The sequence below is a fragment of the Piliocolobus tephrosceles genome, chromosome 13 (genome assembly GCF_002776525.5).
Source record: "Piliocolobus tephrosceles isolate RC106 chromosome 13, ASM277652v3, whole genome shotgun sequence".
NCBI classification, from domain to species: domain Eukaryota; kingdom Metazoa; phylum Chordata; class Mammalia; order Primates; family Cercopithecidae; genus Piliocolobus; species Piliocolobus tephrosceles.
In genome coordinates this window covers 93065697-93089580 of record NC_045446.1, presented here as the reverse complement: position 1 = coordinate 93089580, position 23884 = coordinate 93065697, and the positions used below count along the sequence as shown (strand labels likewise).

Here is a 23884-nt window from a genome sequence, read left to right as displayed (position 1 = left end):
AAAATAAGAGCGCATCTCCCCCTCCAAAGGAGCGCAGCCCATCGCCAGCAATGGATCAAAGCTGGACGGAGAATGACTTTGACGAGATGAGAGAAGGAGGCTTCAGTCCATCAAACTTCTCAGAGCTAAAGGAGGAATTACGTACCCAGCGCAAAGAAACTTTTCTTGAAAAAAGAGTGGAAGAATTGATAGCGTAATTAATGCAGAGAAGGTCATAAATGAAATGACAGAGATGAAAACCATGACACGAGAAATACGTGACAAATGCACAAGCTTCAGTAACCAACTCGATCAACTAGAAGAAAGAATATCAGTGACTGAGGATCAAATGAATGAAATGAAGCGAGAAGAGAAACCAAAAGAAAAAAGAAGAAAAAGAAATGAAGAAAGCCTGCAAGAAGTATGGGATTATGTAAAAAGACCAAATCTACGTCTGATTGGGGTGCCTGAAAGTGAGGGGGAAAATGGAACCAAGTTGGAAAACACTCTTCAGGATATCATCCAGCAGAACTTCCCCAACCTAGTAGGGCAGGCCAACATTCAAATTCAGGAAATACAGAGAACGCCACAAAGATACTCCTCCAGAAGAGCAACTCCAAGACATATAATTGCCAGATTCACCAAAGTTGAAATGAAGGAAAAAATCTTAAGGGCAGCCAGAGAGAAAGGTCGGATTACCCACAAAGGGAAGCCCATCAGACTCACAGCAGATCTCTCGGCAGAAACTCTCCAAGCCAGAAGAGAGTGGGGGCCAATATTCAACATTCTTAAAGAAAAGAATTTTAAACCCAGAATTTCATATCCAGCCAAACTAAGTTTCATCAGTGAAGGAGAAATAAAATCCTTTACAGATAAGCAAATGCTTAGAGATTTTGTCACCACCAGGCCTGCCTTACAAGAGACCCTGAAGGAAGCACTAAACTTGGAAAGGAACAACCGGTACCAGCCATTGCAAAAACATGCAAAAATGTAAAGACCATTGAGGCCAGGAAGAAACTGCATCAACGAACGAGCAAAATAACCAGTTAATATCATAATGGCAGGATCAAGTTCACACATAACAATATTAACCTTAAGTGTAAATGGACTAAATGTTCCAATTAAAAGACACAGACTGGCAAACTGGATAAAGAGTCAAGACCCATCAGTCTGCTGTATTCAGGAGATCCATCTCACATGCAGAGACATACATAGGCTCAAAATAAAGGGATGCAGGAAGATCTACCAAGCAAATGGAGAACAAAAAAAAGCAGGGGTTGCAATCCTAGTCTCTGATAAAACAGACTTTAAACCATCAAAGATCAAAAGAGACAAAGAAGGCCATTACATAATGGTAAAGGGATCAATTCAACAGGAAGAGCTAACTATCCTAAATATATATGCACCCAATACAGGAGCACCCAGATTCATAAAGCAAGTCCTTAGAGACTTACAAAGAGACTTAGACTCCCATACAATAATAATGGGAGACTTCAACACCCCACTGTCAACATTAGACAGATCAACGACACAGAAAGTTAACAAGTATATCCAGGAATTGAACTCATCTCTGCAGCAAGCAGACCTAATAGACATCTATAGAACTCTCCACCCCAAATCAACAGAATATACATTCTTCTCAGCACCACATCACACTTATTCCAAAATTGACCACATAATTGGAAGTAAAGCACTCCTCAGCAAATGTACAAGAACAGAAATTATAACAAACTGTCTCTCAGACCACAGTGCAATCAAACTAGAACTCAGGATTCAGAAACTCAATCAAAACCACTCAACTACATGGAAACTGAACAACCTGTTCCTGAATGACTACTGGGTACATAACGAAATGAAGGCAGAAATAAAGATGTTCTTTGAAACCAATGAGAACAAAGATACAACATACCAGAATCTCTGGGACACATTTAAAGCAGTGTGTAAAGGGAAATTTATAGCACTAAATGCCCACAAGAGAAAGCTGGAAAGATCTAAAATTGACACTCTAACATCACAATTAAAAGAACTAGAGAAGCAAGAGCAAACACATTCAAAAGCTAGCAGAAGGCAAGAAATAACTAAGATCAGAGCAGAACTGAAGGAGATAGAGACACAAAAAAACCCTTCAAAAAATCAATGAATCCAGGAGCTGGTTTTCTGAAAAGATCAACAAAATTGACAGACCGCTAGCAAGACTAATACAGAAGAAAAGAGAGAAGAATCAAATAGACACAATAAAAAATGATAAAGGGGATATCACCACCGACCCCACAGAAATACAAGCTACCATCAGAGAATACTATAAACACCTCTATGCAAATAAACTAGAAAACCTAGAAGAAATGGATAATTTCCTGGACACTTACACTCTTCCAAGACTAAACCAGGAAGAAGTTGAATCCCTTAATAGACCAATAGCAGGCTCTGAAATTGAGGCAATAATTAATAGCCTACCAACCAAAAAACGTCCAGGACCAGATGGATTCACAGCCGAATTCTACGAGAGGTACAAGGAGGAGCTGGTACCATTCCTTCTGAAACTATTCCAATCATAGCAAAAGAGGGAATCCTCCCTAATTCATTTTATGAGGCCAACATCATCCTGATACCAAAGCCTGGCAGAGACACAACAAAAAAAGAGAATTTTAGACCAATATCCCTGATGAACATCGATGCAAAAATCCTCAATAAAATACTGGCAAACCGGACTCAGCAGCACATCAAAAAGCTTATCCACCATGATCAAGTGGGCTTCATTCCTGGGATGCAAGGCTGGTTCAACATTCGCAAATCAATAAACGTAATCCAGCATAGAAACAGAACCAAAGAGAAGAACCACATGATTATCTCAATAGATGCAGAAAAGGCCTTTGACAAAATTCAACAGCCCTTCTTGCTAAAGATGCTCAATAAATTCGGTACTGATGGAACGTACCTCAAAGTAATAAGAGCTATTTATGACAAACCCATAGCCAATATCATACTGAATGGGCAAAAACTGGAAAAATTCCTTTTGAAAACTGGCACAAGACAGGGATACCCTCTCTCACCACTCCTATTCAACATAGTGTTGGAAGTTCTGGCTAGGGCAATCAGGCAAGAGAAATAAATAAAGGGTATTCAGTTAGGAAAACAAGAAGTCAAATTGTCCTTGTTTGCAGATGACATGATTGTATATTTAGAAAACCCCATTGTCTCAGCCCAAAATCTCCTTAAGCTGATAAGCAACTTCAGCAAAGTCTCAGGATACAAAATTAATGTGCAAAAATCACAAGCATTCTTATACACCAGTAACAGACAAGCAGAGAGCCAAATCAGGAATGAACTTCCATTCACAATTGCTTCAAAGAGAATAAAATACCTAGGAATCCAACTTACAAGGGATGTAAAGGACCTCTTCAAGGAAAACTACAAACCACTGCTCAGTGAAATAAAAGAGGACACAAACAAATGGAAGAACATACCATGCTCATGGATAGGAAGAATCAATATTGTGAAAATGGCCATACTGCCCAAGGTTATTTATAGATTCAATGCCATCCCCATCAAGCTACCAATGAGTTTCTTCACAGAAGTGGAAAAATCTGCTTTAAAGTTCATATGGAACCAAAAAAGAGCCCGCATTGCCAAGACAATCCTAAGTCAAAAGAACAAAGCTGGAGGCATCACGCTACCTGACTTCAAACTATACTACAAGGCTACAGTAACCAAAACAGCATGGTACTGGTACCAAAACAGAGATCAGATGGAACAGAGTCCTCAGAAATAATACCACACATCTACAGCCATCTGATCTTTGACAAACCTGAGAGAAACAAGAACTGGGGAAAGGATTCCCTATTTAATAAATGGTGCTGGGAAAATTGGCTAGCCATAAGTAGAAAGCCCACAGAGGTTTTAAAGAAAACCAAATTTTACAGCAATACAGAGAATGGTTCAACATATGCAAATCAGCTAACATAATATATCACATCAGCACAACAAAGGACAAAAACCAGATAATCATCAAAATAGTCACAGAAAACACATTTGATAAAATTCAACATACCTTCAAGGCAAGAACTCTCAAAAAATTAGGCATTGGAAGAACATACCTCAACATAATAAAGGTCAAAAATGACAAACCCTCTGCTCACATCACACTGAATGGGGAAAAGCTGGAAGCCTTTTCTAAGAACTGAACAAGACTAGGATGCCCACTTTCACCACTCCTATTCAATATAGTACCAGAAGTCCAAGCCACAGCAATCAGGCAAGAGAAAGAAATAAAAGACATCCAAACTGAAAAAGAGGAAGTCAAATTGTCCCTCTTTATAGATTAGCATGATTTCACGTCTAGACAACCCTAAAGATTCCACCAAAAAACTCTTAGAAGTAATAAGCAAATTCAGTAAAGCTGCCGGATACAAAATCAACACAGAAAAATCAGTAATGTCTCTAGACTTCAATAACAAACTCACTGAAAAAGAAATTAAGAAGGCAATCCTATTTACAGCAGCTACAAAAAAAAAAAAAAAAAAAAATACCTAGGAATAAAGTTAACCAAGGAGACGAAAGACCTCTACAAGGCAAACTATACAGCAAATGGATGAAAGAAATTGAAGATACCAAAAAAAAAGAAAAAAAAAGGGAAAGATGTCTCATGCTCATGGATCAGAAGTATTAACATTGTTGTGGCTGGGCGCAGTGGCTCATGGCTCATGCTTGTAATCCCAGCACTTTGGGAGGCTGAGGTGGGTGGATCACTTGAGGTCAGGAGTTCCAGACCAGCCTGGCCAACATAATGAAACCCCATCTCTACTGAAAATAAAAAATTAGCCAGACGGGGTGGCAGCTGCCTGTATCCTCGCTACTCAGGAGGCTGAGGCACAAGAATCACTTGAACCCAGCAGTTGGAGGCTGCAGTGAGCCAAGATTGCACTATTACACTCCAGCCTGGGCAACAGAGCAAGACTCCAACTCAAAAAAAAAAAAAAAAAGAAGAAGTATTAGTATTGTTAAAATGGCCATACTACTCAAAGAGATCTACTGATTCAATGTAATACCTATGAAAATACTAATTACATTCTTCACAGAAATTTTAAAAAAAATTCCAAAAATTTGTTTGGAACCACAAAAGAGCCTGAATAGCCAAAGCAATCCTGAGCAAAAAGAACAAAGCTAGAGGCATCGCACTACCTGACTCAAAAATATACTACAAAGCTACAGTAACCAAAATGGCATGGTATTGATATAAAACAGAAACACAGACCAATGGAACAGAATAAAGAACTGAGAAATAAATTCATGTATTTACAGTCCACTGATTTTCAACAAAGGAACGAGAAAATATATTAGGAAAAGGACACCCTATTCATTAAATGGTGGTGGGAAAATTGGATATCCATATGCAAAAGAATGAAACTAGACCTCCCTCTGTCATCATACACAAAAATCAATTCAAAATGGATTAAAGACTTAAACAAAAGACCTGGAACTATAAAACTTGTAGAATAAAACATTGAGGAAATGCTCCGGGACATTGGTTTAGGCAAAGATTTTATGGTTAAGATCTCAAAAGCATAGGCAACAAAAATGAAAATAGAAAAATGAGACTATATTAAAGTAAAAAGCTTCTTCACAGCAAAGGAAACATTTAACAGAGTGAAGAAACAACATGTTAAATGGGAGAAAATATTTGCAAACTGTTCATTTTACAAGAGGCTTAACATGTAGAATATATGAGAAATTCAAACAACTGAACAACAACAACAACAAAGAATTCCATTAAAAAGCAGGCAAAAGATCTGAATAGATTTTTTTAAAAAAAGACACACAAATGGCCAACAAGTATATGAAAAATTGTTCAACATCACTAATCACCCTTTGATCATTATACATTCTTGCATGAATCAAAATATCACATGTACCCCATAAATATCAATAAAATTATCAATATCTATAAAATTTTAAAAAATAAATCCATAAGACTTGAAAAAAAGCATCACAGAAAAGCTAAACAGATAAATACATATTTGATAGTTTAAACACTGAACTTAATAAAAAAATACTTTTTACCATTACATTAGATGGGAGAGAAAATAGCAAGAAAGGAAAACTAAACCTTTTCTAATTTCAGTCTCACTGACTGGGAAAAAAGACTCGAGTCACTCTTTTTTATACTAGACATGACCTGACTTTGTCTATCTAATATTCACTTTTCTTGTAAGAGACTGCCTCACACATGGTTCTGGTGGGCTGTCATTCACTTGCCTTACCTGCATTTTGGGTGGGCATTTGACCCTAGCCTGGCCATTGATGGTACCCCATCCTACTATTCAAACAACAAAATAATGAACCCAGGGATGTACATGAAAAAAAATCTTTATCTTCTATCGTGTTTTTATCACCTAACAAATCAGAAGATTTGGGGAAAGAGTAATGGCAAAAAAGGAATGTAACTGATATTTATTGAGCACCCAACATAAAGTACAGGTAATAAGCTAGGTTATTTCCATATGAATTTTATCTAATATACTCACATACAACTATCATTGACTCAATTAAGCTGCAAAACAGTAAGTTAAAGTAATTTATCCAAAGTACCATAAAGAACTAAATCAGGAAATCAATCTTCCCAAAAGTCTGTATAGTTAGTACCTTAATATAAATGAAAGTGAATCATTAGAAATGATAAAGATAATTATGTCAGTTAAGATGGAGCCTACTTTATTTACCTAACAAAGGGAAACTAGAACTTCAGAGAGGAAATGTTCTCTAACAACTTCAGAGGCTGACATTCTAATGTCACATTTAAGTTAAAGCTCTATAATTAGAGAAATACGGAAAGAAAACTGTTCAGAATGTACTAAGTGACATGGATTAAAACATTACTTTATAAAATATAATTTTAATTTTAAAGGTTATTATAAAGTATAATTTTGGATATTATGTTTTGATTAATAACAGGGTTTTCTTCTTTTATTATTAATTTATTTTACTTTGCCGTAAGTTATTGGGGTACAGGTGGTATTTGGTTACATAAGTTCTTTAGTGGTGAATTGTGAGACACTGATGCACCCATCACCAGAGCAGTATACACTGCACCATATTTGTTGCCTTTTATCCCTCCCCACCCCACTCTTTCCCCCAAGTCCCCAAAGTCCATTGTATCATTCTTATGCCGAATAACAGTTTTCTTAATTTCTAAAAATGTTTTCATGTGAGTCTCTTAAAGAGAGTACCATAAGCTATCAAAAACCCATAAATGCCAACTAGTGAAGAAAAGAAATAGCCATTGAATTAAAAAAAATATAAATCACTACTAAAACCTAGAGGGCAATATAGGTACGAAAGTGAGACTGTTTTCCGAGGCTTTTAATACAGTACATTTATTAATACCAGATATATGCCACCCGCAACATAACATTGTGATTTACAAAACTCTTGTTTCCTATATATAGATAAAATAATTCAAGATTACCAATACTATACCTGCAAATGACTTTGTCTTTTTAATAATTCCTTTTTCTTGCTGCTACTAATGGCAGAATACACATGTAAAAAGGTCATATATCGGCTTGGTGTAGCACCATATGCTTTACAAGATTCATGGATTAATAAAAATGATTTTAGAAAATCAGGATTAACTAGAAAAAAATAGAAAATAAAAATAACTTATTATATGCATGACTCATTAAAAATAAGAGAAAATATCCTAATGATAGTTATTTTATACAAGATACTTCCATGCTATATAATTATAAATATGAGATAGCATCTTTGCTTAAAGATGCACAAAAGACAACTATTCACAGCTCCCATCTTCTTAGGAATTTTGAATTCTCTAGTTTTAGTAGCATCTATTCATCTACTGTTACATATTTCCCCTGAACATCTTTATTGTTGCAAGAAAAATAAATCTACACATTGTCATAATATATAAATTAATTGGGACTATATAACACATGTACAGTAATCCAAAAGTGAGCTAAATACAATCTGCTGAACAGAAAAGCAATATACAAAATACCTATCTACTCCCATCTGATACAGGGAGAAAAAGACTTCAAATGCCAAAAAGTTAAGAATAAGTTCACATTAGATTCAATATATCCATGATCAAACACATTATATTCCTCTCACTGACACAATTTGCATCTGTATTCCCAGCCCCAGTGAATGAAATCAATTTGTAATGAATATTCCAAGACAGAACCCCAAGAAACATCCTTGACTCTTTCTTCTTGTGTGCCACAGCCATTACGTAATCATCAAGTCTCATTTAGATTACCTCCTAATATCCACCAAGTCCATTCCTTCCTCCATTCTTATTACCTCTTCTTTGGTTTAGGCCTTCATCTTGTCTCTCTTAGATTACTACAACATACTTCTAAAATGATGTAATTAATTTTGGTTTCTCCTATTACAAATCTATTTTCCAATAACTGAAGAAAGGGATATATAAAGATATTTCCGGCCGGGTGTGGTGGCTCACGCCCCTAATCCCAGCACTTTGGGAGGCCGAGGCAGCAGCACGGATCACGAGAGCAGGCGGATCACGAGGTCAGGAGATCGAGACCATCCTGGCTAACATGGTGAAGCCCCGTCTCTACTAAAAATACATAAAAAATTAGCCAGGCGTGGTGGCGGGCGGCTGAGGTCCCAGCTACTCCGGAGGCTGAGGCGGGAGAATGGTATGAACCCGGGAGGCGGAGCTTGCGGTGAGCGGAGATTGCGCCACTGCACTCCGGCCTGGGCTAAAGAGCGAGACTCCATCTCAAAAAAAAAAAAAAAAAAAAAAAAAATTTCTGTTTCTAAAACAAAACTCTGGTTAAATCTCCTTTTAAATCTCTCAATAATGACCAATCACCTGCAAGTTAGAATCCAAACTCCTTAGCATAATGCAGAACGCTCTTCATTACCTGACCATGCCAACCTTTTCCTCACTCTTCATCTAGTACTTATTTATACATCTTATGTTTCAGCCCTTTAGGCTGTTTATAGTTTCATAAAATGCCTGTTTCACTTCTCCAAACCTTTCCCATGCTACTCACTCTAACCAGAATGACCTTCTCAAACTGCCTGTCTGGACAATGTCTATTTTCTATAATATCTGCTAAAGTTTTACTTTCCAATATATTTCATATAAACTTCTATCATCACTTATCTTGCTATATCAGAGATTTATGTTTATATATAAAATAATTTTCACTATCACTGGACTATGAGCTACTAAGAGGTCTCTAATATCCAGCCCAGTACATAGTATAAAACAAGTTCAATAAATATTTGATTATTAGATGGTTAAATAAATAAATGAGTGAATAAGCTATGGTATAAAAATAAAGACCACAATGAAAAGTGATTTGAAGTAAGAGAAAATAATGAGAATATTATAGTTAAGAAGAGATTAAGTCCATACTCAAAGAATGTCATAAAACTTTTTCATATATAAATTATAGAGTTCTGTGCCATATCTAAGTGATAAGCAAATATGAAAAGTTTAGGGGGCTTGCCAAAGACTCTAAACAATTTAAGTAGGTCCTTCAAATCACTCAGGTAAGAAAAATAATTTTTTAAATTTGTTGAACTCACACAGTAGATATTCTGTTGGATTCTATGTTAAATGACATAACCTTAATGTAAAAATAAAAAGGGCTTCAAAATTTTGTTTGCATCAGAAGAAATCTAATTTTGCTACATTTAGCATTATTTAAATTTATAATCATGAATCTTTAATGAACCTGTAACATTAAACAAAGGCAACTATTTCATAAATAGAAACCAGATAAAACTGATTTCATCAAAATACTACCTGAATTTTTTTTCTTTTCTTCTTTTCGTTTTTTGTCATTGTATTTTTCTTCACCACCTGTTTCACTGAGTAACATTTCAGGTATCTAAAACATAAAAAGCAAATCACTATGAAAAAGTTTAAGTTCCATACCAGAAGTTAAAAACCTTTAACACAAAAAAAAGTCAGTATTGATTGTACTTTTCTTTTAGGATTCATTCCAGACTAAGAGAAAAAAAAAATACAGAAATATTTAGAAGAAATGATTTCCTAAACATCATTTTGACACACATCAACCATTAACTGATTGCAAATTAATGGCACATTGGGAAAAGCTCACTTGAAATGGTGAGACTATATGAAATGAAGGAAATTACAATTTGGATTAAATTAGAAAATAATCACAATACCATTTAAAAACATACAATAATAAAAATATTTTATTTGGCATAAAACTAGTAAAATGCCTTCATGGCATAGTGGGGTAGCAAGGATTCTTAGCTTTTTCATATAAACACTAAAAGTAAATAAAAATAATTTTGTAATCAATTTCATAACTGATCATTCTAAAAATATATTCTCACTATGACTGGAATTTTGCCATTATTATAAATAAGCAAATACAGTTTCATAGCAGATATCATTACCATTAAAGATAACCTTAAAAAATGCTACTTTAGAATATTAAAAGAGAGTTTAGATTCCCGAAAAAAATTAAAGTAACATTTTGAAATTTTAAATTAAGCCAAATAGCTTGAATTCCTTTCACCTGATAGAGCTGACATTACCAGCAAGAGGAAACACAAATGATCCAGCTAATTAGGTTGAAAAATCATTTTTTAAATTTCTCAGACTGAAAAAAAAATGTAAGCCAAAAGATGTCTTCATTAATGCAGAGTTCGAATGTACCATAATTCTTGCGAGAGTATGCCTTCACTGATTTCTGACAAAACACTTAAACCTATGTGAGAATATTTTAAACTTATATTTTTAAATCAACATTAATCTGTTTCTTTGGGAACTCATTTTCTTTAAAATGGTCTATCCTCAAACAATATCCTGCATTAGCAAAGTCTGCCTGCCTGATTTGCCTCGTTCCTTCCCTTGAAGTAAAAATGGTACTTTTTAAAGAGTTGAATGGGCATAGTAAGCCTATTAATTTGCTTTATTTACATCTATTACATATTCTCATATATTTCACATATTAACATATTCATAACATAATATATAACACATATTAACATTTTCATACATTAACATATCCAAAACTGATGGATCCTATCAACCCCTTCAAACTAACTTTCAATTGCTTCTAGTTGCTTATTAAATAAGATTCAAAGTCATGGCACTTAAACGCTTTCCCTCCTTATCTGACCCTGATATTTCCCACTACAATGTACCACATACCCTGTGCAGCAGCCACATGAACTCTCTATTTCCAGGCACACCATGCAGTATCATGTCCTTGAACCACTGGACCTGCAAGTGAGGCAGTGCCCTCTTGCACTTCATAACTACTTCAAAACCATCCTCACTAAGCTCCCTAAATTTAGTTTTCATATTATCAGGCTAGAGTAACCACTAACCCTCCTCTACCAGTCCAATCATTTCTTCATTCCATAAATAATTTTAGCTCTTGGCTCACTTTCACTCTTTCCAACACAATCCTTGTCTTACCTTCTTAATTATTCGCAATTTCAATATCCATTGTAGATAATCACTCTAATATCCTCACCTCTCAATTCCTTGGTCACCTCTTCTCCTCTTAGCCACCACACTTTTGTCAGCCACTCACCTACACAGTCAAATCCTGAGATTTTGTAATTATTACTAAGTGAAATCCTTCCATAATCTCACTTTCAAACATCCCATTCTTCTATTGCTACACTCCTGTCTTCCCAGCTTACTCCCTCCCAGTATCAAAATCCTGAAACTCCACTGAAGCCTACTATCTACAGATTTGACCACCTCTTCACTGTCATTCACCATCTTCCTATCCTAATTTACCAGCTTACCAACTTAAATTCCATGATAAATCAAAATAATTATATTCTTATAAATATTCTCAACTGTCTTGCCTTCAACTGTTTTGTCATACTCAAGTAGCAAAGTCCCAATTCTGGTCAAATCTAAGTCATCACCTACTCAAGTTGTGCACCCATGAGTGCACCTATGGCTTGAAAAAAAAAACACACAACTACATTGTTTGGCCTCTATTGAACTCCATGATCACTAACCTCAAGGAATCCTATCATACTCCATTCTCCTATTCCTTTCCCTCTTTTATTCTCCCAAACTACTATTTTGCATATCTTCTTGTGTCTCTTTAAGCCTCCAAAACCTCCTCCCTCATTCTTTCCCTCAGCGGATAATCTTCCTATTTCACTAAGAAAATAGAAACAATTAGAAAAGAGTCTCCCAAACTTCCCAGTACCACACCTGCCCACCTACCCGGATCTATCCCCTACTATTTTGCTTTCTTTCCTGTTATTGCAAATGATTCCTCCATTCTCATAGGAAAGGCCAATCCTTAATTCTTCCATTTGTACACTAGATCCATTTGTTGTGCACTTACTCAATGATATTATTCTAGCAATTTTTCCCTGTTTTGCATCACATAATTTTTGCTTCCCTATTAAGTCATTCTCAACAGCATATTAACATGTTATACTGTGTCCCATCTTTAAAAAAAAAAAAAAAAAAAAAAACCGGCCCAGCATTGACATGCTATCTTCTTTTGGTTTCTAAAATATAATGTTTGTCTGGTTTTCTTATTTCCCTAGCAGCTTCTTCTCAGTTTCCATTGGTTCTTCCTCTTCATCTCCCCAGTTTCCTAATGTTGAAGTGTCCCAGGGTTCAGTCTTGGATCGCTGCTCTCTTTTGTTTATTCTCACTCCCTTGGTGATATCATTCATTCTTATAGCTTTAAATACCACCTGCACTCTGATAATTCCTCAAATTTTTTTCTGTATGCCTGACCCCTGGAGCTCCAGGCTTATATATCCAAATGCCTTCTCAGACTTATAACTTCAATGTCTGGTATCTCATATTTAACACATCTAAAACTCAAGGTCTCATAGTCTCCTCTTAATATGTTCTTCTCCCATTCTCCTCTGTCTCAAATGATGGTCACTTCATCCTTCTTGTGGCTCAAGCCAAAATACTCAGAAGCATAATTGACTCCTCACTTTCTATTACACCTGATTACAATCTGTCAGCAAATCCTGTTGTTTCTACTGCAAAATATATCCAGAATACAACCACTTCTCACCACCTTACACTACATCCTTAGCCCAACCTATTATCTTCTCTCTGGATTACTGCAATCATTTGTAACTACTCCATCCATTGCCCTCTATAGTCTACTTTCAACACAGAAACTACAGTAATCCCATTAAAAAATGAGTCAGAATATTTCTGTTTGAAAGTATCCAAAAGTAAGTTAGTTCTCAGGAAAAGCTGAAATCCTATACGCTGTAGTAGCTTACAAAGCCCCACCCTAACTGGTTTCCTCTTAGTTCTCTGACATCATCTTCAGTAACTCTCCCCTCAATCACTCTGCTCCAGGTGAAGTGGCCTCTTACTGATCCTCAAAATCATCAGACAAGATCTCTACCCAGGATCTTCACCTAGAAAGCTTTCTCCACAGATATACCTCAGAAGAATGTAAACACCATGAGGGTAGGGATCTCTATCTATTTTTTTTTCCTCTGCTATGTCCTCAACATATATAGAATAGTGATACATACTAAGCACCCAATAATGACTTCTTATTGAATGCCTCTTATTCATGTGGCCTCCTCAAGCTAAAATATCTTTCAGTAACTAAAATATTACCTCATCTGTAAACCATGTCTTTTATCTCAAATTACACTCCTTACTCTGAATCATGACAGGCATTAAACTATACTTCTCTTACAGAAAAATAAAGAAATTAGTGATTAAGGATATGAATATCATTTAAAGAAACAATGTTGAAAATTATTACTTATTCAAATGAAGTAAAATAAGAGGCTTCCAGTTAAGATAGTGTTATGAGTTCACACTTTAACTCATGCCCCTCCAAACACACAGCATAGCAATGATATTTTTTTAAGGATTTAAAAATTCTTTGTTAAATACTTGCTATGATTTTTTTTTTAATCTAGGACAGCCTATAATAGGTTAGTTAATTAAAGCCATAACATTTTAAAGTATAGTTGTCTCTGTGGTTCTTAATTAAGAACATGATCCTCAATCTAAAATTCTATATTCAACTAAATTATGATGCAAGAGTAAGAAGAAAACAGAGACATTTCCAAACATAAGAGATGTTCGGTGCCATAATTAAGATGATGTTATAACCAACACCAAAGAGAAGTTGTGAAAATCAACAACTTCAAAAATAAAATATGCTTTTAAAATTTTTAATATTTGTTAAACTTACTTTCTTCATACTGCTATCAGACCAACCCTCCATCCACAACACCTGGCATTTTTTATGCAAAGCTGGATTACTCTCACAGTTTATCATGAAGTTTGAATTTGCAGAATCCATTATCAAGACAATATGCAAGTTTTGCTGAATTCCTAAAAAATATATAAAAAATTATATTCATGGAAAATTACAAGAATAATAATAGAATCAGGCAATCTATATGTGGTCCAGGTTAAAGAGATCAAAATTTTCTCAAATGAAATAGTAGGAGCTGTTTTCAAAAATGAGCACAATATAAAACAATACTATGGTATGATTTTCATTTTAGTTAAAAGAACATTTATAAATTTGTATATGTGTACGTTAAGAAAAAAGACTCGGAAAAATGTCCATGAAAAATGTAAGTGTCATAATGTCTGGGTGGTGTGACTATTGCCTCATTTTTCACTTATTTCAATTTTGGATTTCTACACTGCATATAAAACTGTTTCTATATGAATGAAAGGCTCGTTTTTTAAAACTATGAAGTCTGGCACAATCTAAATAGTTCAATAGTTCTTTAAGACAGGAGGTACTAAAGCGGCAATAATTTCACCACATGAAACAAAGGTGGCAAGGTAAATATTCCAAAGAACATTACCATACTTTCGTCATTCCTGTTTGCTAAAATTTTGCTAAGATATTGATATGGTTTGGCCCTATGTCCCTACCCAAATCTCATTTTGTAGCTCCCATAATCCCCACATGTTGTGGGAGGAACCTGGTGGGAGATGACTGAACCATGGAGGGGGGCAGGTCCTTCCCATGCTGTTCTCATGATAGTCGATGGCTCTCATGAGACCTCGTGTTTTTAAAAATGGGAGTTTCTCTGCACAAGCCCTCTCTTTGCTTGCTGCCACCAATGTAAGATATGACTTGCTCCTCCTTGCCTTCCACCGTGATTGTGAGGCCCCACCAGCCATGTGGAACTGTGAGTCCAATAAACCTCTTTCTTTTGTAAATTGCCCAGTGTCAGGTAAGTCTGTATTAGTAGTGTAAAAACAGACTAATACAGGTGTTTTGATTAAAGGCTAGCCTATCAGTAGTTACGTGTTACTTTCTAAAAACTCCAGAAAAAAGAAAAAGGTATAAATTATCAAATGAACCCAAGATTTAAGATACTTTTGCAATCTAATGAGAAAATAAGGCAAATTAAATGGTATATATTTCATATGAACCAGTTTGATTTGATTAATGAATTCTATGTCACTTACTATATGTGAAGTAATTGAAGACTGGTCCAAAAAAACCATCTTGTGAAGCTTGATCTTTAAGTGGTAACAGCAAAGGCTCTAATTCTTCAAGAGTATAGAGTCCAGGAACTTCACCTACAAAAAAATATTAGACTAATTCAAAACATTTTAATAAATAATACTTTTTCAATTTTTGTATTTAAAAATCTGCTCTTATTCAATCTTTCTTTCCAAAAATATACAAACCTTATTACCGCTACGTGACTCACAAATCTTTATCTATAGCTTTCATTTGATAAAATTCAAACACCTAAGCAAACCACTCAAAATAGTCATAATCTAGCCATCTGTCTACCTTTACAGGTTATTTTTCCATCTTCCTCCATAAGACCTTTTACTCTAGCCTCAATAAACTTGTGTTCCATAAATATAACAAAATATTCTGTCCTCTTGGAATATATACCTACGGTCAACCTCTGCCCCTTATCTTCCCAATAAGTTTTTACCCTTCAAGATGCTACTTCCCTAACTGTTAAGCCCATGAGCCTTTCTTGATTACCCATTAGCTAATTAAACACTCTTTCTCTTTCACATACTATTTAAGTATATCACTTTTTAGTACTTATCACATCATTTAATAATGAATTACTTCCTTCTCATCTCCAATTAGACTCTAAATTTCTAAGGACAAATATTTGATAATGTTCAACATTTAACCTTAGAATATTCTTACCTAGGTATCTAGAACAAAAATATGTTTTACATAAATGAATGAATGAAGAGATGAACTTGTACTAGAAATCAGAAGAACTGGTCCGTGGCCTGCTTCTATGCATGCCAAATCATGATGATGAACAGAATGATGAAAGGCCAAAGTTGATTAAGACTACAACTTCAGTCTTAAAGACAGACTTAAAGATAGATGGCCTGGAGCATATCTTGTTCAGTTCTACAGATTAAAATAGTATTTAAAACTTGGCTCTGCATATAAGAGGCATTTAATAAATATTTGTTAAGCCAGTATGTTTACAATTCACAAGAAACTGTAACATTAAGTGAAAAGTCCTTTGCTACATATCCAAAGTAATGTATTCATATAGGGCCCATCAGTCTGATCCCTACTTTTCTTTAGGTTCAACTAAGAGGCACCAGACCACCCCCACCCCACAAGCTTATACATACTTGAACACATGCACACATAAATCTGCATGATATGTTTTTCTTTAAATTTTAGACATACCAAGATATTTTTGATTCCTTAAATTTAGCAAACAATGCCAACTCTACCTATATATTATATACATTAGGAAATAAGAATTTGAAATAGAAAAAAGACACAAAGCCTACTGAAGACTTCCTCTGAAAATAAAATGCCAAAATCTGACTTGTCATTTTTACCATTATATTTTGATCATAAAGGCCAATTTGTCTTAAAATAATGATTATTGGGTTAGTGGTTATCTGAATGTTTGCTTTCAAAAAGAAAAAAGAAAAAAAAAAAAGATCTGTGTTTCTGGTGTCTTGTCAGCCAAAACGAACAATGTCTCCATCTAGTGACAGCTGAAGCAATATGCAGGAATGCGTTCCTTAAATATCAAAAGATGTTCATTAAAACGGCCACGAACGCTGTAAGTCCACTCAAGTACTACCCCTTTCACTAAGCCATTATCCCTCAACTCTTTAACAGAAATAGATTTACCACTTGTCTAATTAGAGCATCCTGTTCTGTATTTCTCATCTGGGCACTAATGTTTAGATATCACATATTATAAACTAAATGTTTTCTTTAACCAAAGCTGTTACATTCTGAAGAAAATTCCTCCTCAGAGCAGTAGCATGATACAAAGCAAGTATTCACGAAAAACTGAGTTGAAAATGAGTTCGTATAACTTTGTCCTTTGATCCACAGTGATACCGCCCATACAATTGAAACTACTTTTTAAGGTTTATTTTGTACTTCAATAACAAAACACTCTTGATCCAGGTTTAAAACTAAGCTACTTCCTCCCAATCACTAACAGTGATTACTCATAGAAAGATTCTAACAAATTTAATAAATTCTTAAAAAAAAAAAGGAAGAAATACAGGAATTCACAAGTATCCTCCCCAGGAAAACACCGAAAAGGTCAGGTAACACCACAGACAACAGGAGAGTACCACAATTTGCTGGGGACACAGCCACAGCAGAAGAGCAGCAACAGTTCTTAGTTCCGGTTGCAGGGACTCAATTAGGGAGTCACAATAGCCCAATGATACTCCCACCCTACCCCAGAGATTTTAATTTAATGCATTTAGGGTAGTAGCAAAGAATTTGTTTTCAGTTGTTGTTGTTGTTGTTTTTAATTATCCAAGTGATTCTATGTGCAATTAGGGGTGAGAAATGCTGAGGAATATAAATGGACAGTGCTTCATGTTATATCTCAGAGGAAAAACAAGACTTCAAACCATAGAAATCTTGAAAACAAAACAATAAATATCTCTACAATCCATAGAATTCCAGATACATAGAGAGCCCACTTAGCCGTAAATTTCTAGAGTATTTGTATTAAGATTGTCCTCTTTCAAGTGGTATTTTTCTATTATATAGATGCATACTTAAAGTACTCATAAGTTCCTTTTTTTCTTACAAATAATTTTAATTTCTTCTTTTAAAAAACAAGATTACTGGCTCACACCTGTAATCCCAGCACTTTGGGAGGCCAAGGCAGGAGGATCACCTGAAGTCAGGAGTTCCAGACCAGCCTGGACAACATGGTGAAATTTTAGTAGGGACAGGGGTCCCTACTAAAATTACAAAAATTCGCCGGGTATGGTGGTGCATGTCTGTAATCCCAGCTACTCAAGTGGCTGAGGCAGGAGAATCACTTGAACCTGGGAGGGGGAGGTTGCAGTGAGCCGAGATCGTGTCACTGCACTCCAGCCTGGCGACAGAGCAAGACTCTGTCTCTAAATAAATAAATAAATAATATTACTTATTACTCTATTTGTAATATCCAACTGAAGAAGGAGCATATGCATTTTTCCAGGTTAATAAATGCAGCTATATTCCAGACACATGAAATGTGGGCACTAATGTGTAGAATTATGTGGAATTTCATATATCTGGAGTATACGTATATTCATATATCCATACTAAGGCCATACTATTATATAGTTATACAACCATGCCACTACTGATAGGAAGGTTCTATCAAATGTTTGTCAAAATAAATTATACTACCTATTTTCTTGCATACTAGTTCTTTTATTTCTGTGGGTTAAATTCCTACAGATAATAGAATGGTACATCAAAGAGTATGACACAGCTTTTAATAAGTCCTAGTTGATAATTTTCCCAAAGGTTATAACAAATAATAACCCAGCAAAAGTATATGTAAGAGTCAATTTTTCTGAATATTCACCAATACTCAATATTAACAATTTTTTATGTCTTAAATTATTGGTTTTATAAAAACGGAGTCTCTCAATTTTCCTGCCATGAGCATGTTGAACACCATGTCTCCTAAGTAAGAACTATGCCAAACGTTCTCCAAAACAAAGTAAATTTTGCACAAGATAATTTTACTTGGATAATTTTTATGCCATTATTTTCATTTTCTTTGAAAAGAAACTAGTCACTTACCTGATGACAAAAGGCTATTGATCATCTCCAAAAACGTAGGATGTACAAACTGGTAATCCTCAAGAAGTAAAACTACCTGTTGTGCTTCAATTCCTGCAAGATGCAGCACCTGCAAAATAAGAAAATACTTTTTAGTGCCCTTTACGTATTTTTGGTGCAGTTAAAAATTAACATTTTGTATGTAAAGTATGCCAGTATCGTGCGTTTATTTATTCATTTATTTCTATTTCAGTAATTAAGAATCAAACTTTAGCCATATAATTTGGAAAGTAAATCCAACCCCTAAGTAAATACTAATTATTTTATAAACAAGTAGATCATTTTTATCTCTACCCACATATTTCCTGTGTAAATTCCATCCTTCTGTTTATCATTCATGTCTGTCTAACATCCCATAACCTGGAGTATCTGGGTCCTAGAAATTCTACTAGTATTCTCTTTCCTGGCTATAGATAAAAATATAATTTTCTAATAATCATGGAAAAAATAATCTAAATTAAAAAAAGACTATGTTGTATAACAGAGAATTACAAGTCTTTAAAGATGTTTAGAATAATAACCAATGTAATTTAAAACCAAATAAAGCAAAAGAGAGTGGGCAACTCACATGTTTGAGATCGTTTTTGAACTGCTTCAGTTCATATCCTCTGGAAATCTTTGGAGAAAACAGGATCGCTCCATGCATGTGACTGACTAAAGAAGTGATGGTCCGACGACCTACACCACTGCGTCCTGCTAATAGAAGTGAGCCTCCAGGGAAACTAAGCACTCTATCTATCCTAGACATATACTCCAAGACTTCGTGGAATAGTAAAATGTCTAAATTCTGGTTATCTCGTCCATAATGAATAAGACCCTTTGAAAAAAATCAGAATATTTTATAGTTAATGTAAGCCCTAACTACAAAATAAAAATATTACTTATCTAGGTTAAAATATTATATTTTTGATACATTCAAGAAAGAAGGTGAAGTGACTACATATCCTCTTACACTCAATATTTTATAAATCCAGTAATGCTGGGTAAATAAATTGGCACTCTCTAAGGAAAAACTCATGTCAAACAAGTTCAAGGGTCCGTGAAAATCAGTTAGTTTTGGTCATTACTACACTAGCAAAAAGCAGCATGAGATAGCAGGTTAATTATAGAACTTTAAAATTGCTCAAATTTTATTAGTTGTTATGAATCAGTGTGCATAGACCATGAAAAAAATCCCCAAACTCTAGAAACCTAGTGCCTAAAAAATCTTTTGCGAATGTTTGTTCTTTCACATTGCTTGGGAATGAATCAAAAGCTAACACAGGTACCAGAGTCTGCCAGGGACCACCTGATAAAGTGCAGGAAGGGAGAAAGGAAAATTAGACTTTACATACTTAACAACTTTCAATGCTTCAAAACTTTGCAACATCCATTCCAGGCGAATCAGTTTACCAGATCATGAAAAAACGTTTCCTGATATAAAATCCACACTAACATTCAATATAAATATTAATTTTTAAAGCAATCATTTGCAATACTGTTTCTTCTTCTTGATTATAACTAAACTTTAAAAGAGAAAGAAACTCTCTAGGATAGTACTACTCAAAGTTTCAGTGGACCAGCAGCATCAACATCATCTGGGAGCCTGTTAGACATCTGGACTGTCCGGGTCACCTAGTGAATCTGACACTTAAGAGGATGAGACCCAGGAATCTGCATATTTTCTAATCTCTACATGACTCTAATGCTCTCTAAAGTTTGACAACCACTGCTCCAGAGTAATTTCCTGATTAACATTAAACCTCATTAACACTTTCAACATACCTTTGCCCAAAATGTATCTTAGCAGTTTTACACATATCTATGTAAGTACGTGTGCATCTCGTTACATCTGCCACAATGGACTAGATTCCAAAAGATAAGAACCAGTTTTGCCTGTTCTATAATCTGTCATATTCATGCCCTCAAAATTTTTATAATAAATATTTTTAAAAGACTATAATGACCAAATCTCAGTTCTAATTCATGATTCATATTATACCTTTTTAATAACATCCTTGAAATCAGTAGAGCTTAGTTTTCCAAGTGGTTTTCCATGTGGAGGTAATGGTTGTCCTGGGGCTGCCCTTGCTCCTGAATTATGCCGAGCTCCCCATGTAACATAGAAACTATCTGTAGAAATAAACGATATTTTTGTTTTATATGCATTACTCGTAATGAGAGTTCAACAAATACATTGCTTACTAAACAATTTTTAAGTTAATTAATCCAAATAAGATCATCTTCAGAAGGGCAAAGGCAAAATACTTTAAAGGGTACATTATCAGGTCAATAAAATCAGGTGAAATACAATGACTGAGTCAGGCAAGGTGGCCCACACCTATAATACCAGCACTTTCGGAGGCCAAGGCAGGAGGATCACTTCGGCCCAGGAGGTCAAGGCCAGCTTAGACAACATAGCAAGACTCCATCTCTATAAAAAATTTAAAAATTAGCCAGGTGTGGTGGCATGCACCTGTGGTCCCAGCTACTTGGGAAGCTAAGGCAGGAGGATCACTTGAGCCCAGGAGTTTAAGGCTGCCATGAGCCATGATTGCACCACTGCATGGGCAACAGAGTGAGATTTACCTCAAAAAATAAATAAATAGAAAAGAAATACAAAGAACTTCGATTTCAATATCAAACTCTACCTGAAAAGTGACTGATGGCACCACGAGTCTATATTCTGCCCCCTCACTTCTTTCTCCTGAAATGAACTGGTTTCCTTCTACCTTTCTCCTACTACTCCCCGCTGTCTACTCTCAGTTTGTCCCATTTTCCTTCTTCTTCTTCAGAATCTACATAAAATTTGTAAGTTAAAAATAGTTCACATAAAATTAGCAAATAAAACAATCTCAAAACTCTCCTTGGAAAAGAACATGGATGTATTAATACCAAAAAGAGCCCTAATGCTTAAAAAAAAATAACCAAATTTTAATCAGAAAACAAAAATCCCCCAAACTTCCCTTAAATCCACCTATAGCAGGGTTCCTGTTACCATACAAGGAAAATCTACTCACCATTCTATTCTATTGAACTTTTTCCTTCCCAACTCTTCTGGGAGACTGTTCCAGCAAGCATTCTTGTCACATGCTCGGTTCTACATTCCCCTAAAATAGCAACCTTACCTTCCCTAGACCCAAGCTACTTCAGGTTCTCCCTACTTTCACCATCACATTTTTTACATTATTTTCTATCTGTACAGGCTGCTATACTAAAACTCTTATTTGGGAACAATAATACAGTCACAATCTCCAAATCTAAATCTTCTTTGCAATCATTATCCCAATATGACTTTTGTGCACCTCTTCTTTTGCACTTGCATCTATATAACCCTACTTATCACGCCACAACTACCAGTCCTTTTCAGTTTTCTGCTTTATCCCTTCTATACTGATATTCCCTGAGGTCCAATTTCAGTCTTCTAATCTTTTAATTCTAAAAATTCTCCCCAAATCATTTAATCTTTTTTTGTCAGTTAAATTATCAACTATTTATACACCAAAAACTCACCTACTACTTATCTTTAGGCAAAACTCCTATGTTCTAGGCTAGTCCCGTATTTCTAGTTGCTTAACAGACATATAGTTCATGCATTCATTCACTAAATACTTACCTATTGAGCACCTGTTGTTTAAACAAGGTACTCTCTGCCTAAGTATTACGTAAGACAAACATGATTCCTACCCTCATCAATGATCAACTCTATGCAGATTTCCAAATGACATGAAAAAAGATTGCAAACATTCAAGCACATGTACAAAACTGAACTATTATCCTCACATCTCATCATTTCTCACTTGGACTATTACAGTAGCCTCTTACCTTGTATCCCTGCTATAAGTTTCTGCCCCCCTCAAGTACATCTTCACTAGTACTAGGGTAACACATACAAAAACAAAACCTGATTATGCCACACCACCGCAATATCACATATAGCTTTCCACTTCCTAAAACAAAACACCAAACTCCTAATGATGGCCCTCTACAATCTGGCTTCACTGATTGCTTGAATCTTCTACCTCTCTCTGCACTATATACTCTAGTTTTCTCAAGCCTCTATTTCTTTGCACACTGCTTTTCCCTTGTCTGGAATATCCTTCGCTTACTATATTCATCCTTTAAAACACAGTTTGAGCACTTACAATTGTTTTAATAAATTTAAAACTTAGGTATAGGTTAGGTATAAATCTAACATAACATGTATAATATTTGAATGCTAAAAACTACACAACACTGATGAAAGAAAGCAAAGATCTAAATAAATAGAGGGATTAGATAAATGGAGAAAATGGGAAGACTCAACAGAGAAAAGATGTCAATTCTCCCCAAACCAATATACAGATTTAAGCAATTCGTATCAGAATCTCAGCAACATTGTTTATACATTCAGAAAATATTATTCTAAAATCTATATGAAAAGACAAAGAAACAGAAATAGCTAAAATAATTTTGAGAAAGAAGTCTAAAGTAGGAGGAATCAGTCTAAACCAGTTTCACAACTTATATAGTAGCTAATCAAGACAGTGTGGTACTGGCAGAAGGACAGATACATACATCAATGGAGAATCCAGAAATAGACCCATGTTACCAATTTTTGACAAAACTGCAAAATCTATTCAGGCAGAAAGATAGCCTTCTCAACAAATGATGCTGGAGCAAATAAATATCCACAGGCAGAAAAATAAACCCTGACCTAAGTCTCATTCACTATACAGAAATTGACTCACAATGGACCACTGACTCAAATGTAAAGCATAAAACTATAAACTTTTAGTGAAAACATAGGAGAAAATCTTCAGGATCTACAACTAGACAGACTCCTTAAACTTGACATCAAC

At 35.0% G+C, this 23884-nt stretch overlaps 1 protein-coding gene across 2 annotated transcripts in view; it reads right to left on the bottom strand.

Moving 5' to 3' along the window:
- The window catches only part of DYNC2H1 (dynein cytoplasmic 2 heavy chain 1), a 352433-nt gene that overhangs the window by 247845 nt on the left and 80704 nt on the right, over window positions 1-23884 (bottom strand). For both annotated transcript variants that reach the window (XM_023208014.3, XM_023208015.3), the window contains exons 48-54: window positions 21046-21176; window positions 19633-19881; window positions 19026-19134; window positions 15425-15538; window positions 14181-14323; window positions 9776-9860; window positions 7453-7607 (exon numbers count right to left, since the gene is read on the bottom strand). In XM_023208014.3, coding sequence (XP_023063782.2) covers window positions 7453-7607; window positions 9776-9860; window positions 14181-14323; window positions 15425-15538; window positions 19026-19134; window positions 19633-19881; window positions 21046-21176 — 986 coding nt within the window. The remainder of the gene's footprint in view (window positions 1-7452; window positions 7608-9775; window positions 9861-14180; window positions 14324-15424; window positions 15539-19025; window positions 19135-19632; window positions 19882-21045; window positions 21177-23884) is intronic.